The 16,505-nt window shown below is 45.2% G+C and overlaps 1 protein-coding gene across 1 annotated transcript; it reads right to left on the reverse strand.

The window, feature by feature from the left end:
• Positions 1-4,528: 4,528 nt before the first annotated feature.
• LOC149341222 (uncharacterized) lies at positions 4,529-5,252 on the reverse strand. Its single transcript, XM_089541946.1, has one exon. It carries the CDS (start codon positions 5,250-5,252, stop codon positions 4,548-4,550), a length of 705 nt encoding a protein of 234 aa, XP_089398072.1. The 3' UTR covers positions 4,529-4,547.
• Between the last annotated feature and the right edge of the window lie 11,253 nt (positions 5,253-16,505).

Below are 16,505 nucleotides of genomic sequence, written 5' to 3' on the forward strand. Positions count from 1 at the left end.
CGCGCCGTGTCGGCACAGCGGTAAAAGTAGGGTCTGGTAATGTGATGACAAAAATAAAAAAAAGGTGCCTCCGATGAAGGAGACTGCAGTTTCAGCGTACGTGCTAGTCGCAACTGTTTCAGGAAATAATCTTATCTTGAATAAGCCATTCAAGTAAACATCTTCTATTTTAACATTAATTAACATATCCCATAATATCCGTGTGGTGAAACAGAATAGCTTCAAACGAGAGCTCGCGCGCTAGAGATAGAGCTCTTTGTATTTAACACAGAACAGCAAAAAAAAACTTTCTTACACTCACAAACGAGTTCATTATTTTTTTTTCTGGTGCCATTTCTACCACTAAATGTAGTTTTTGCCGAACTGACTGGAAATGAATATTATGTCAGATATGCTGATCTTGGGTGGCCTTTGCGCCTCTAATTACACGAATGGGTTCCCAGAATAACTCGAGTTTCGGGGGGAATATCAAGTGTAACGGCATGTGCTAGCAAGCAGAAGCCTCACGAAATCGCGTGGTTAGCAAGAAGAGAAAAACCGTTTTTCTTCGTCCATTTCGCAACGTGCACTTCAAATGGTGCGCAGGAGCGATGAAGCCATGTAAGCGAAGTGCTCTCGGAGAAGTTGGAACGCGTCAGCACAAGAGGCTCCCAGCCAGAGCTGAGCTCGACGGACGCGGTGAAAGAACAGAAGGAATTTCTCCAGAGGAGCTCGACGACGACCGTGTTCGGAGAAGCTCGCATACACGTTGTGCGGAAGAAGAGGCTTGAAGCGACAAACCCACGCACTAATAGAGAAGGCTCTCGGTTGTAATATCAAAAAAAAAAAACGTTATGCATTCCGCACTTATCCGCCCGCCTAGGAGAGACGGCTCACCAGAAAAGTAACGCTGCTACCGCGAACAGCGGATTTAACATTTAATGCCCAGTGAAGGCGGTTTTGTCGCACCAATAAAGAGTACTATCGAAGGAGTGTGGCAGACGTTTCTTTCGCTGTTCCTTTTCTTAAACCATCGCAAACTACAGCCATTCTTTAAAGTAACAATTGAATAAATCAGGGCATGTCGCTTGTCTCGCCTCGATTTTGAAGCCCTCCCTCGTTCCCTAAGCTGGGGCAACTTTGCAATATGGCGATAACCAGGAAGGCGTCGTGAACAAAAGCAAATATCGACAGAAGCAGGGGCGTGTAGAGATTTGAGATAACAGTTCTCGGAGAGCGCTTCACAGCATACTTCTAGCTCGACTCTCTCATTTTAAACGAATTTCTTCTCTGGTCCTGAAATTTCTCGCTTCAAAAATTAGGCGCAGTTCAACGTGAATATGGACAAAAGGCTATACGTAGCCATCGGTGTTAGCACTTCACTTTACCCGGCCGCATGCTTTTTACCAAGATTAAATTAATTGTGCTGCGCTTTTTGTCAAGTTTAAAGGTAGACTACATCTAGTTTTCATTATCATCATGTCATTCTGGTTACAGGCTTCTTAACGTAATCAGGACATATACGTAATTTCGCTCCAAAACCGACCCCCAAATTCGTAAACTAGAAAAAAAAAAAAGCCTTAAGTAAGGGGTGCTATATTTCGAAGCTTACCTGAGCTCAACGTAAAAATATTTCGCCTGCATCTCTCATTTGCGTTTTTCTTAATTTACGAGAAAAACTAGCCACATTAGGCTCTGAGCACATGGAGGAGGACACTGGACAAAGACTGGCGTATTAAGTTATTGTTTACAGGGAAAAAAAGGACCTAACCCCACTAGTTCAAATTGCAGGCGCCAATTGCGCGTCGATTGACCTCATGATATTCCCATTGGAGCTTGACTTGAGATTCTTCGTTTTGTTTTCAGATCTCATTCAGGTACTGAGCACTGCTGCTGGCCAAGACTACTATAAAAAGTTGGTGAACTATTTATTATCACACAAAAATAGAAAGGCTCTGCATGCATCATCTGCACAAAATAATTGTAAAACACAACTGGCTTTTACGAAAACGGCCTTTTTTTACACAAAATATTTCAACAGCTTTTTAAAATAGCCTCAGGCCCAATGGAGCGCCCACACTGAGATAGCAAGATAGACTTATCACTTCTTTGCTTAGGAAAAGGCAAGCGGGTGCGAGTTTTCTTTTTTGTTGTTGTTAAAATGGTATTTTTATTATTGGGCAAATACGTAACAAACATTATTTGCAATGGCAAAATTGATGAGGCGTACGCGCACATGGCCACCAAACTTACCATAATCCCGAAATTAAAGCTTAAAATAGGCACCTACTGGATTATGCAAGCTCATCGTCATACACCATTCTTTGCAATACGTGATTTCAAAGTATAATTCTTATACAGCAGTTTCGTAAGAAAAATAAGAAACCATATCTCAGCATCAACTTGTTGCAAGGCTAACTCATTCGACAAATGAATAGTAAATAATCATTCGCCCTGATCTGCAACCCCTGACCCAAAATAATTCCTGAGTACATCCAAAGAAGTAGCCTCATACCAATATTTCGGCACATTTCTTTTTTTTTTTTTGTGCAGTGGCAACAGCGTTGTCCTCTTCATTGAAAACTAATAGCTGACAATCATGGCACATCGACAACTCCTCCAGCCACACGACCCCGCTTCCTCATCAGGAAATGTTAGCAGGTGAGGAGGTCAGGACGTCTGCTGACAATTTCGAATTATTATTGTAAAAACTACCAACAGCGCTGGGCGTAAGAGCTGCCTCTTCAGAGCGCCTCCTTGCTTGGAAGTAATTCTCAGAGATTCCAGACTGTGGTACGCTTGGCGTCCTTTCCATATACGCAGAATGAACTTGTTTTTGGAAAGCTACTTTGCATGTGCTTTTCATTCCACGGCAATTTCGCAGTAGTCTAACTTAAACTATTGGCGTAACGATGACAAGAAGTGGGTACAGTAGCGAGAGTTACCTACGAGCGTCCTCAGTGTGCCGGGTAAGTTCAGGTAGAGCTTAGGAAAAGGCGCAAGTATAGAATATGAAATTAGATTTATGTAGAGGTGCATCGATATGCTTCCGGTGATATCTATGAGAGCTAGTGCAGCTAGTGTGCTGTCTCAAAGGCGTACCATTTGCGTGCGGCTCCGCCAAAGCTTGTTGATGCTCGTGCTGCTCATTTACAGGAATTGCGGGCTACCTAGATTTTTCTTTGTTTTCTGATCCATTTGTCTACTTCTTTTTTGCCCTTATCATGCGTACTTTCGGTCTATATTTCGGTACCATAAACCTGGTAAATGAACGTGGTGCTGTAAGCGTGAGTAAACGCATCCTGGGAGTACATATTCTACGTTACACAAAAGTTCTATTAAGCTGCACTTGTGTCTTTTCCCGGTCTCTTAAATTCGCCTTTAAAGATATGTATACCACCTGCGAGCACCAAGCCAGTCTAAAAGCGTGCGTCTTCATTACCTGCGGTGAGCTAGTTACCTACGTAGCTTCACACAAGGCTACTCCTTGGATCTACTCCTATATCTCTTTCGTACTTGTGCAAGCTCGGTGAAGTAAGATATGGAGCACATGGGTGTGCACCAGAAATATTAGTGCTGAAATGCACAAAAAAAAAAAAGGAGGCGACGGAGTGCCTCTTAACGGAGAGAAAATTTTCAGCCAACCTTGCAGCAAGAAATTTCATCTAGTAACTGGACACCCGGCAAAAGTACTCCCCCGAAAACTCGCCGAGAATAAATTAAACACCATGCACGCACACAAAATCGAAAGCGGTGAGTTTCGGTAATTACTCTTCGCTACGCTTGATTCCTGTCGCGCTTTCGCAGGAGAAAAGAAGAGAGCACAAAATTGTAAACGCGAGCTTTCGGTACTGAAATTGCGCACTCTCGCCCTCAGGGCTGAAGTTATGCGCGCGTAATCCTGGACGACTGCACTCATCAACGCACGTGTAGGTAGAACGAGTGATGTCTGCGCTGATGTCATCACGAAGATCACGCAATTCAGCCGAGGGCGATTAAGATCCCGCGTACGGAAGCACACGTGGTGTGGGTGTTCGAGAACGCTCGATCAATGAGCTTAATCACGGCGCATGCTTCTTTTACCCTTCCGAATTTCCTCGAATATGCGAGCGGGGTGTTTCGTAATTCCTAAGCCTAAAATAGAAGCGAGAACGCTGAGGCCGAGAATATATTTTACGCTTCAGCACAGACCTCCGCACGTGAATGCACTTCACAAATCGCGTTCCAAGTTCTCCAATTTCTGAAGATAAGAAGCTTTTTATTTATTTATTTATTTATTTATTTATTTATTTTTTATATATTTATTTATTTATTTATTTATTTATTTATTTATTTATTTATTTATTTATTTATTTATTTATTTATTTATTTATTCAAATACCCTAAAGGCCCGAGCGGGAATTACATAGGGGGGAACAACAGAAAAAATTTCCGATGAGTACAAAATTCGTTGGCCGGGAACACATTGTTGAAAAGCATCAAACACTCAAAATATAAAGGCACATGACAAAGAACACTCAGGTTTCCTTCAAAAGAAGTGCTTCAACAAGAATGCAAAAATATGAAGGTTACAGCTCGAAGTGACGTTTTAGAGCGGTTACAAACGCTTCGTAATCATTGGCAGACGCAATGGTGCCAGGGAGTAGATTCCATTGACGGATGGCGATGAGGAGAGGCGAATGAAAGAAGAGATTAGTTCTAGCAAAAATGGGTTCTACTTTCAGTTGGTGATCAATGCGTGGGAATATCCGATGAGCCGGCTTGATATGGTACGAAGCAAAGGAAGAATGACTGTGGTATAATTTGTAGAAAAATGACAGTATGGAAACCATCCTCCGTTTTTCGAGAAGAGGTAAATTTAGAGCTTTTTTTATTTCAGTTACACTCGCTGATCGAGAGTAGTTCTTCGATATGAACCGGGCGGCTTTATTTTGCAGGGACTCCAATTTTGTTACTAGGTATGCTTGATGGGGGTTCCAGATCAAAGAGGCGTAATCCAATTTCGAGCGAACTAATGTAGTGTATGCTAATAGCTTTGTGCCTGGATTAGCTAAACGCAGGTTACGTCTGAGGAAGCCGAGTGTTTTGGAAGCTTTGTTAATAACTGTATCGATGTGCCTGTTCCATGAGAGGTCTGCTGCTAAATGCAAACCTAAATATTTTATGGTGGGTGCCGATTCTACTCGCACATTATTCAAATTGTAACGACAAGGTTCGGCGCTAGATATTGTGGTAAATCTAACAACTTTTGTTTTTGAGGTGTTAATCTCCATTTGCCATTGTGTGCACCAGTCATTAATTTTGTTAAGGTCTGATTGTCGACGAGTAGAGTCGGAAGGATCAGTAATCTGTCTGTATATCACGCAATCATCTGCAAATAATCTGACCGTGGAATTTAGGTTATTACTTATATCATTAATATAAACTAAGAACAATATAGGTCCGAGTACAGACCCTTGCGGTACTCCAGATGTAACGGGGGAGAGGGACGATGAATGCCCATTAACAAAGACTGTTTGATACCGACTGGCCAAAAAACTCTTGATCCAAGAAATAAGTTTAGGATTTAAGTTCAGATTCTCAAGTTTATTTATTAGACGTATGTGTGGGACTTTATCGAATGCTTTGGCGAAATAAACGAATACGGCGTCTATTATAGAGTGAGCATGAACAGCGTGATGAAGGTCAGTGATCAGTTCAAACAGCTGTGTTTCGCAAGATCGACCGTGTAAGAAGCCGTGCTGATTGACAAAAAAGATCACCATACGTCTCTAACCACCTGGCTCTCCGAGCTCATCATCGACGAGGAAACTGTTCAGTAACGGGCTCCGTCAAACGTTGAAGGAACAAGAAAATGAGAACAATGTTTATAGAATATATTTGATGCTTGCCGACTCTGAACCTGCATTCCCGCACAGCGTTTTGCAGAAAGTGAGAGGTGTGGACTCGCGCGCAGTCGTGAAGCAGCGGAATTTTTGTGAGCAATTTTTTCGACACTTCGTTTGACACCCTCACACGACTCAACTAGCACTTGGCCGCAATAGCTACCGGCTACAGTCGTTCTGAGTAACATGTATTTAAACAGCAGAACCCACCTTTTCAAGTCGACGTCGACATTTTCTCGCTTCTTCGTAATTCCAGCCTTCGGATGCGGAGTGCTGCTTGGGGGGAGGGGGGGGGGGATGTTATGTTTTATTGACACGGTTAAGGGCTAGGTATTGATGCAGTCTGGGTCCCTAGTCGGTTAGTCAGTTGGCTGATGCTGCCGCCCTTGCTCGGTCGGGTAGCCGGATTTTGTCTTCTACCTGCGAGCTGATCAGAGCTGTCTCCCATCCTTCGATCGTTGGCTGATAAAACGCCCGCTAATTTGGGATTGGCCTAAGTCCAGATCATATGATATAGATTGGAAATCTCGCCACAGAAGCGGCTTTTCCGTTCAAAGCCGTCCCTCTCAATGGCGCGTAATTTGGATGGATATGGGAATGTCTTTGTTTGTAGGCGTCAGAAGTCTACTTTTTGTGTTCTGTCGAGGCCCTTAGCCGGAGGAGTGTCTGAAAATTTTGAGAGCCTGACTTCATCGCAATGTGTTCTGCGCGCTCTACTGTTGGCGATGGAAGTGGAAGTAAATATTGATTCATTGTGCTTATTTATTTCATTATTTATATACTGTGCATATGAAAACCAATGAGGAGCGGAAAAAAGTATGGCAGAGCACCTGACTAAGACCTGGCATCTCACTGATTTATTCATCTTCACAGCTTCATGTTTGTTCCACCCATTTTCCCCTTTTATCTTGTGTTATCAATTTACGTTACCGCTATCCGAGATGCCGTGTTTGCCAAGCTTGTTTTTTTTTTCGCTGGCGCGTGCTTTGCGGTCTGCCTATGTCCAACACAGATAAATTGTCTCGCAAAGATTATCCCGCTGAATGGTCCTCTACTGAAATTACCCAGATGTGAGTATGCCTGCCATCTTGGTAATCCGGGTGTGGGTCGGCGCCCATCTCCAATCACAAAGATGAGGTAAATCGTGGAACATGGTGGTACCTTGATAGCTGCGTTCTAAGGGATAAAGGAGTAGCCGGTTTTAGGTGAGGTTCGCGGGATGTAGGACTGATGCCTCAGCTGTTCAGCCTAATGAGAGTGACCAGGTAAGCACACCTATCGGGTTTTGTTCAAAGGAAATTGCGCGGTAACTGTCTTACATGTCGGTGCACACCTCAACCGCGCCGTGAGGAAAGGGAGGAAGGTGAGAATTAAAGAAGAAAGAGAAAAAGAAGAGCCGTAGTGGATGGCTCCGGTATAATTTCAGCCACCAGAGGATCCCTAACGTGCACTTACATCGCACAGTACACGGGCGCCCTCTGCTTTCCGCCCCCATCATTTCCACTCAGCGTATCATTCTTTCACTTATCGAACTTGTGCCGGAAAGGTTCATCAGGATTTTGAACGGCAATTGAAAGAAGAGGGAAAGATCGCGGCAATAACCTTGAGGCGAACTGTGCGACTGGCAACGTTTAGGGCCTCGTGAATTCTCTAAAGCCTCTAAAACACCCGGATTGACAGATTAAGAAAGAAAATGTACCAGTATACTAGTAATGTCACGCACGTCTACGGAGCAAAGGACGGCTCTGCGGAGCAAAGGAAATGAAACGTTGAAGCAGATGCGGGGTTTCACGGGGACTGCTTTCTCTCGAATGTGCCCACACAAAGCATGCATAGACGTACAAGCGGAACAGACACAAGCATCGCGCCCCTTACAGGAGGTACGCTATATAAATTGGCTTTAGTGCCGCCGCGGTGGCTCAGCGGCTATGGTGCTCGGCTGCTGACCCAAAAGACGCGGGTTCGATCCCGGCCGCGGCGGCTAGAATTTCTTTGGAGGAGAAATTCTAGAGGCCCGTGTACTGTGCGATGTCAGTGCACGTTAAAGAACCCCAGGTGGTCGAAATTTCCGGAGCCCTCCACTACGGCGTCTCTCATAGCCTTAGTCGCTTTGGGACGTTAAACCCCATAAACCATAAACCAACCATAAATTGGCTTTATATGTTCCGCAACACACCACTCCAGTGCTCTTGTAAAGCCTTCCGCCAAACGTACTCAGCATTCCACAACCTGGCCATTTAGAATTAGTGGGATAGCCATAACGACGTGGCAAATGAAGAAAACGTGCTTTCGTTGCCCACGGTGACGCAGAAGCTGTGCACATGAACCTGACCCAGCGAGTACTTTGAATTACGTTCTTTTTTTCCGATCACTTCGGTACTCCTGCTGCTAGGCAAAAACAAAATGTTGAGAGCGATAAAGTACACTACATTTTCTACATAGAGCTTATGAAAAAACAAAGCAAGAAGCTACTTTAGTGCACGAGAGAATGGACAGTTCACAGCAGATATTGTTTTTCACGGCACACCAGCGGGCGTATCTCAGTCAAAACGGCGGGACGTGACCAAGCTGTTATTGTTCTTGGTGGAGGGATCTTGAAGCACTCGGAAGGAGAAGTAGTATGCTTGCGTACGTGACTTGCACTCAGTAATGCATGTAGTTTGGACCGCCTTTAGTTTATAGAATCGCCTTCAATTACTGATTTCTTGCCGCACTCTGAGCTACCACTTGCAAGTCTTACTTTCATTATAGCCTTAGAGGTAAATGTAGCCTCCCTTAGAAAGCCGTCGCAGTGGTTTAGTGGCTATTGGGCTCGGCTGCTGACCTTAAAAGACGTGGGTTAGATCCTGATCACGTCGGTCGTATTTCAATGAAGGCGCAGTTCTAGAGGCCCGTGTAGTGTGCGGTGTCAGTGCATGTTAAAGAACTCCAGGTTGCCGCAGTTATCCGGAGACTTCCACTGCGGCGTCCCGCATAGCCTCAGTTGCTTTTCGACGTTAAACCCAAAAAAACTAAGTACCGTTCCATAGGGGAAATTTTTCAATTTTGCCAAGAAAGTACACACCAAATTATTTTCAGATCTGCCGGTCGTGTCTGCTGCTGCAGCAAAAAGAATATAAAAGAATAATGAAACCTCAGACTTGTTTCGGAGTCGTATAGGTGGCCTTAGTTTTCAGGTCTGATAACCTGATCCCGTGGCTATAAGCCGGATGTAACTTTCTGCGCCAGTGAACAGGATTTCCCCTGAAACCATTCCAGACATTTGGAAATTCACAAGCTATGACTATAGAAAGTAATTCGCCCTTAACGCTTCCATCCGCCATAAATAAACAATCTGTAAACAATTAATACAAACAAGTTTACACGTATGGCAAGTTTGGTGACTTCCGACTGTGTCATTCTTCCCAAGCTTTAGCTGTATTTGCTTATATTGTTAATTAGCATTCGTCTCAATTTATTGCACCCCTCCCCACTGATGTGTACTTTTATTCATACTTGCCTGGCCTTCTTTCTCTGCTTACTCCTATGTATACCACTTGGTGTTTTATTGCGAATCTGTAGTGTGTTTCATGAACCCCCCTCTCCGTATGCAATTCGCGCATTGGTACTTGTGGTATCTTAACTAAAAATCAATAAACGTTTCATTTCATAGAATAAACAACTCGATAATGATATGTTAATTTCTAATAAAAGTGTTCGTAAAATATCAGCTCCAATGACTTTAAATCTTCTGTGCTCCTCTGGTCATGTGCGAAACGCTCCAGTCGTTGGCAGGCGCCTTTACACTGTGCGTACGTCCAGTGACGCAGTTGCCATTTGATATTCATGACGATTCGTGCGCTGTTAAGCAGCTTCCAATGGGTTAGGGCAGCGCGATGCATCTATACTGATAATATGCTTTGGTTGTACGCTAAAGCAACGCTTTCCCTTTGTGGACACGTATTCTGCATGTACTGTCCAAAGTTGTCCACAGGTGAACGCGCGTCCTGAATCACAAGGATATAAAAAGGTTCATCAGTGTGGAGCCGTTCACTGGGTGCGCTTATGTGAAACAGATCGATGATAGATAATTTTCGGCCTTGAGATAATCGCATTGGCAAGCTATGCTAATTGACCTAGGAAGACAGCTTTTCAGAGGAAATATGGTTAAGCCTGGTATTTCTAAGACCCACAAGAAAACGCACCAAAAAAAAAAAAAAGGTTTGTGTCCAAAACGAAGGGCCTCACGCTGTGCGTAGTGATAACGTTACATCAGTGTTGAATCCAGTTCTGATGGTGAGCATAGGCAGGTGTATGTCAGAAACACCAAGGCGTCCCAGTGGACCAACGTCAGGTGTCATCGGATCTAAGATGAATGCTGACACTACTGCTATGTTTCCCCGTACTCAAATCAGAACAGCCTATATTTGGCACAGATGTACGGAGGCATACCTTTATATGCGCTAAAATTCACCCAGTAAGTCATGACAATCAGAGCCGGAGCCTGTTTAGATTCCTCCATGAGAATAGCTTCCCCGGCTATCCACACTGTACCGCCAGCCCCAGCTTAAAGGTGCACTGAAGAGGATTCTGAACTTGTCTTTTTGCCGCGGGAACTCGATCTACACGTTCCTAGCATTCTTAGAAACAGTGACTTATTGCCCTGTGTGGCCGATTTCCCCAATTAAATCGAATTAACGTCAGGCTCCCGCCTTTTTTTTTTTTAATTCTCCCTCGTACGGTGGGCGGAGTCGACCAACGCGTGGAGCGTCTTTCACCCAGTCCTGTGGAGGCTTTGCTTTCGCTTTATCTTGTTTTTTAGGTTTCTATGAATAAATAGTTTCATTCGCAGATAATATAGCCGCAAAATAAGCTCGAAGAAATAAAAATACGCGCGGACTATTTGCTACCACGGACTACTACGTATTACTCCGCCGATGGCAGAGCGGCAAGCCGCCACGGGACTTGGTGAAAGGCGCTCCACGCGTTGGTCGACTCCGCCCACCGTACGAGGGAGGATTAAAAAAGAAAGGCGGGAACCGGACGTTAATTCGATTTAATTAGGGAAATCGGCCACACAGGGCAATAAATCGCAGTTTCTAAGAAAGCTCGGAACGTGTAGATAGAGTTCTCGCGGCAAAAAGTCAAGTTCAAATTCCTCTTCAGTGCACCTTTAAGCCATGTGACAAGTGCTTAAATAAAAGAAAAAAGTCTCACCTCTGTTTTAAATGTGGGAGGTCATGGCTGTCTCTGCAACATTATAAGACGCATCATAAACTCCCTGCCGGGACTACGAGCCACCTTACGATCGCAGCACCCGGCCTAAAGCGTAATAAAGCCGTATTATGTAATTGCATGCCTAAAATTGCGAGGGCGTAAACATGCAGCTCACATAAATTGGGACATTTATTGCTGCAGCCAAGTTTACGAGTTTTCTCTGCGACTTGTGAATGGGCAGCAATATACGTTGCGCATTCACAAGCGGAGCTTGTGGGTGCTAGCTGTTTATTTTTTAATGTGGGTCCAGAGTATACTGTGACTGCTTAACATTATTTTTTGTTCCATTCAGTGACCAAAAAAAATTCCTGGGTTACAAGCTTATATTAGCTCAGCTTTAATGTTACACGCCATGTCTGGAGCAGTAAGAGATTTGTTGTTGTTTTCTAATATGAATAGTAAAAGAAACCTCGTGATTCCAACATTTTTTCGGGTCGCAGACCTACGTATCATTAAAATCTTGGCGTACATATTTCATTGGGCTATGCAAAAAGAACAAAATGGCCACTTTAGAGCCAAGTACTACATGCAGCATTTTTTTTATTTAAAGGTACTTCAGGAAGACAATCGCGTGAGGCACGTCGTAACTGTGGATGGCCGTTTCGCAATCATCGTAGAAGTGATCCTCGCATTTGTCAACCATATGCGCTCATCTTAATTCCCCTCTCCCCACGCCTAGCTCTTTCCATGCCTTGACTGTGCCCACTCCATTAGTAAGTGCACTTCGCTTTTGACGGCAGAGCTGCCCTTCAGAAACGTTCCTTCAAGCGACTACAATAAGTTCGTATGTTTTCTGTATGGCCCTTATGTAAAACGTATAAACCATACGGAGTCTCAACGGACAACGCACACTGAAATTCGAAATTAATATGGAACGATGACATCCCAGTCATCATATGAAAGTCATATGAAAACTGTACGGAAGATATATGGGAACTATACGTAGCGCGTAATGAAAGCGTACGCATTCGCGCAGATTTTCCACATCATTGTTATGTACGAGTAGCTGATATCGAACGTTTCAGTGGGGACATGTAACGCAGCATTACTGACTAGCAGTTGACTCTGACGTCGCAGGCAGCAGTTTTCAGTGGTAGAGCGCTACAGAAAAAATAAAGATCAAGAAACGAATTGTTACAAATATGGCCCTGTTGGATCACGTGACCACGAAGGGCACACTCGACAGAGCACGCACTCTTTAATGCACACGGCTAGCGCTCGAATTCGACTCGAATGAGCAGTCATGTGATACTTTTCAGAGACTGCAGGATGCACTGCCGTAGTGAAGTTGACAACTATTGCTCTGGAAACAGAGCGGCACAGGGAAGTGAAAAGCAAGCATTTTTTTTGTGTGTGTGATTGACATTGTGTATCAGTAGTAAAAGAAGTCCTGCCCTTCAGTTACTAAGAATATTTGCACCTTCAGTGCTTTTTTGCACATGTAGCAAGCGCAATAACACCACAATAAGCACAGAAAACAGGGCACTGTCTCTGCTGCATAGAACGGTGCAAAGCGGTATAAGGCATGTATGAGCTCGCCGAAGGGTTTACAGTAGGGCTAAACGGAGACGGTCTTGAGCACCGCGCGCTCTGTCTTCAAGCACCACCTCACGATAGCCGCTAGCGCTACAAGCGACACTAGCTACACAAGAAGCGCGAGCTGGGCATGGTAGTGAGCCCGGGCACATCCATCCTTTCAAAGTCTACTCGCTCAAACAGCACTAATCGTCTCCTCAGGGCACCGGCCACGGGTACTGCTATTAGAGGTTTTTAGCATAGTGCAGACGTACCAGCGTAGACGTGTGCCAGACGCCGACTGCGCATATGCAGTGGCCTCTCCAGGCCCCTCCCATGCCACAGCGCATGCGCAGGAGGCGTCAGGTTAACCGGTATTTGTCTGCGCTAATTCTTCCTCGCTACGCTAGAAGTCTCTAACAGTAGGCTATTGCGCTTCTCACCTGTGCGATCCCCCTGGCATAGTCACCGTTCACTCGCAGGTTCATGTCACTTTGTAAAGAAAGTTTTCCATCTTTTTTGTTCTCAAGCATTATCTGAAAACATGGAAGAGTTCAAAGATGCCCAGCTCTCACTGCGCATGCGTTTAGCCGTGCCTGTAATCCTGACGGCCATTATCATATGGTGCAGTAGATTTCGTCGGACGTGAGTTGCTGTGTTATTCCCATCAATACAATTCTCCTCGGGTTGTGGACGCCCTACTTTCAATATTCGCATATGTCGGATTTCCTTCTGAAATACAGTGCGACAATGTCAACGTCTTTACCAGCCGCCTAACCTCTACCTTTCTAGATAAATGCGGAATCAGAGTGATGCACAGCTCGATCCATCACCCGCAATCTAATCCGGTAGTGCGCATGCATTCAGTTTTGAAACATATATTGAGAGCTCTTCGTTATGAGCACAAATGCGACTGAGAAGCATGCACCCCTTCCGCTATGTTTGCACCGAGATCTGCTCTCCACGAGAGCACTGGCTTCAGCCACGTGGAGTTTGTATATGGCCCGAACTTAAGACCCACTTTGGGCATGCTACGCAGACCCTGCGAAGGGTACGATGAAGAACTTAATGTAGGCTCGTACGTGCTCGACCTCCTTCACGGACTTGGAAAAACTAAAGATCTTGTGCGGGCCCGTATGAAGGCTGCGCAAGTATTGTAGAAAAAATACTACGACAAATCGTCCAATAAAACATGTAAGGATTTGGAAGTCAGCAAAAAGGAATTTGGAAGTCAGTTAATGTTCTTGCGGCCCTCGAAGAAAATCAAGCTTGAGGTCCACTGCGAAGGGCCTGGTAAAGTAATATCGAAGCTTTCCGATACGAGCTACGAAGGAAATTTAGGAAGGCGGCCCAACAAAATTTATCACAGTAACTTTATTAAACCGTACATACAGCCTCACGCGGTCGTCAATCTGCTTTTGAATGCTTTAGAGAAGGAAGGGGCAGAAATCCTGAAAACTGCCGATATAAAGGAAGGGGGTTCGGATGTACTGATGGAGCAATTGAGTCTAAAGCCACGGCTAAGTGTAGTACAGAAGAAGGATTTTAAAAGCATTGTTTCGAAGTTAAAAGAGGTGTTTCCGGACCATCCCGGAAAGACGATGGTGATTGAGCACGACATCGAGCTCACATGCGAAAAGCCAATACGTAGTAAGCCGTATCGATGTTCCCCCGCGCAATAGCAGATCATAAAAGACGAGACCGAACGAATGTGTGGCTTGGGGGTAATCGTACCGGATGAGAGCGACTATACATTTCCTCTAATACTCGTCCAAGTACCAGGAAAGGATCCTAGGCCGTGTATCGATTACCGACGCCTGAAGGCGATAATCAGAGACCAGACTTACCCGATACCAAATCTAGAGGAGAGGGTGTAAACAGGGTCAAAGTCAATTTGCATTTACGCGCTAGATCTCGTGCGGGGTTATTGACAACTCCCCCTAACAGAGCGTGCTAGTCGCTACGCCACGTTCGTTTCCCCATTCGGAAGGTTCCTCCCATTCCTGTCGAGTTTTGGGCTGAAAAATGCGCTTTACTGTTTCTCGGGCCTAATGGACTACGTTCTTCATGGCCAGACCGAATCCGCACGACCTTATCTCGACGATGTCGCCATCTGCTGGAACACCTGGGAATAACATGATTAACATTTACGAGCCGTGCTGAACACACTGATACAGGCAGGTCTCAGTGTGAAACCGGCTAAATGTCACGTAGGTTGCGCTGAGGTAACTTACCTGGGGCACATTGTGGGGCGCGGCCGGCGTAGAAAGTCAGAGATCAACGTAGCCGCCGTCGTGAACTTACCTACACCAACCACAAAGGCTGAGATAGGGGCTTTTTTAGGCCTAGTTGGTTACTATTGACATTATGTAAAAGTTACTCGGCCATTGCCAGCCTTCTAACTGGTGCGCTTCGGAAATCGTAGCCCGTGAATGTGATCTGGAACTCAGAAAAAGAGAATCCGTTTCACATTCTAAAACAAGCCTTAAGCGAGAAGCCCGTTCTCAAGGCGCCCGACTTTTTCAAATGCTTCATAATTAATTGTGACGCGAGTGATCGCGGCATGAGACTGTATTATGCCAAACGGATGCCAGTGGTCACGAACTACTAGTTGTATATTTAGCTTAGTGGCAGGGAAAAGGCGCATAATACCTCTCAAAAAGGAATGCGCCTGCCTTGTGTGGGCTGTTCAAAAGCTGGACTACTATGTCTCCGGTTACAACTTTGTAGTCGGAACCGACCACTGCCCTTTAACTCCGTTGGATAACACGTCGACTAAAAGCAGCCGGTTGCTGAGGTGGAGCATAATACTTCAAGAGCACAATCTAGACGTTCGTTACAAGAAAGGAAAGTAAATGCGAACGCAGAGAAACTAAGCCGTGCGCTCTAAGCAATGCTGCCTTCGACATCCTCGTGGCTTGCGTTTCTCACTTCGCGAACAGCTATCAAGTTCGCAGGTATAGCGGGGCAAAATTGATGTCCTCATTGCCTGCCTCAGCTGAGTGTTTTCCGGTCTGAGTGATTTCAAGGGACCAAATTTATTTGTACTCGTTTTATTTCGTGTGTTACATGTGTTTGACACTTTGTTTGAGTTCTTATTTTAAGGGTTTTGGGTCCCACATGTGCCTCTTGATGCAGAGGGACAAAATTGGGAACATGGACGTAGCTAGGGAGATTATCCTGCTGTTTAAGTCTTGTGTCCTGACAGGTAACAGAAGGCACTCGCTCGTGTTGGTTTTGCCTGTTGTCGGTCGGTTCTTGGCAATATGCAGAGCGTTCAACGACCGGTTCTGATAGGCAAGAAAGTAAGAACCGAGTGAAACTGGCCGAGACACCTGGGTAGTGATCCTGAGGTAGCGAAGTGGTGATCCTTGCCTAATGAGTGGGACCTGTTCACGGAAAGGATCGAGCGTGAAGCCACCTGCTGCTGAACACCGCACGAGAACTTGAAGACGCCTGGCGTATAACCGGCGCTTCTCCGGCCGCTCTTTCAGAGCTGCAAACTTTGAACAGCTGAGCCCTCTCGTCCATTCGTCCGATTCAAACGGTGTCCAGTGGCGTGACTCGAGGGTTCGAACAGCTGGCTGCTGCAACAGTTCTTTAGGCTATAAAACCGACCTGCGAGCAGCGGGAAGGGACGATGGAGACAGCAAGCGAAGAAAAACGTCCTCCCGGGTCATTGCCGTGCTCGTTTGTGCGAGCCCATTACACTCTTAGCCCTTGTGTCGACTATATAACGCCCTTGTATAACATTATCGTCAGCCTGACTAGCCCACTGCAGGGCAAAGGCCTCTCTTATATCTCTTCGCTTAACCCTGTCCTGTGCCGGCTGCTTTTCTACTTTTCTTGAGGCATATTGCTAAACTGTCT

The sequence above is a fragment of the Amblyomma mixtum genome, chromosome 5, assembly GCF_055824585.1.
Source record: "Amblyomma mixtum isolate Tamu chromosome 5, ASM5582458v1, whole genome shotgun sequence".
In the NCBI taxonomy this organism is placed as follows: domain Eukaryota; kingdom Metazoa; phylum Arthropoda; class Arachnida; order Ixodida; family Ixodidae; genus Amblyomma; species Amblyomma mixtum.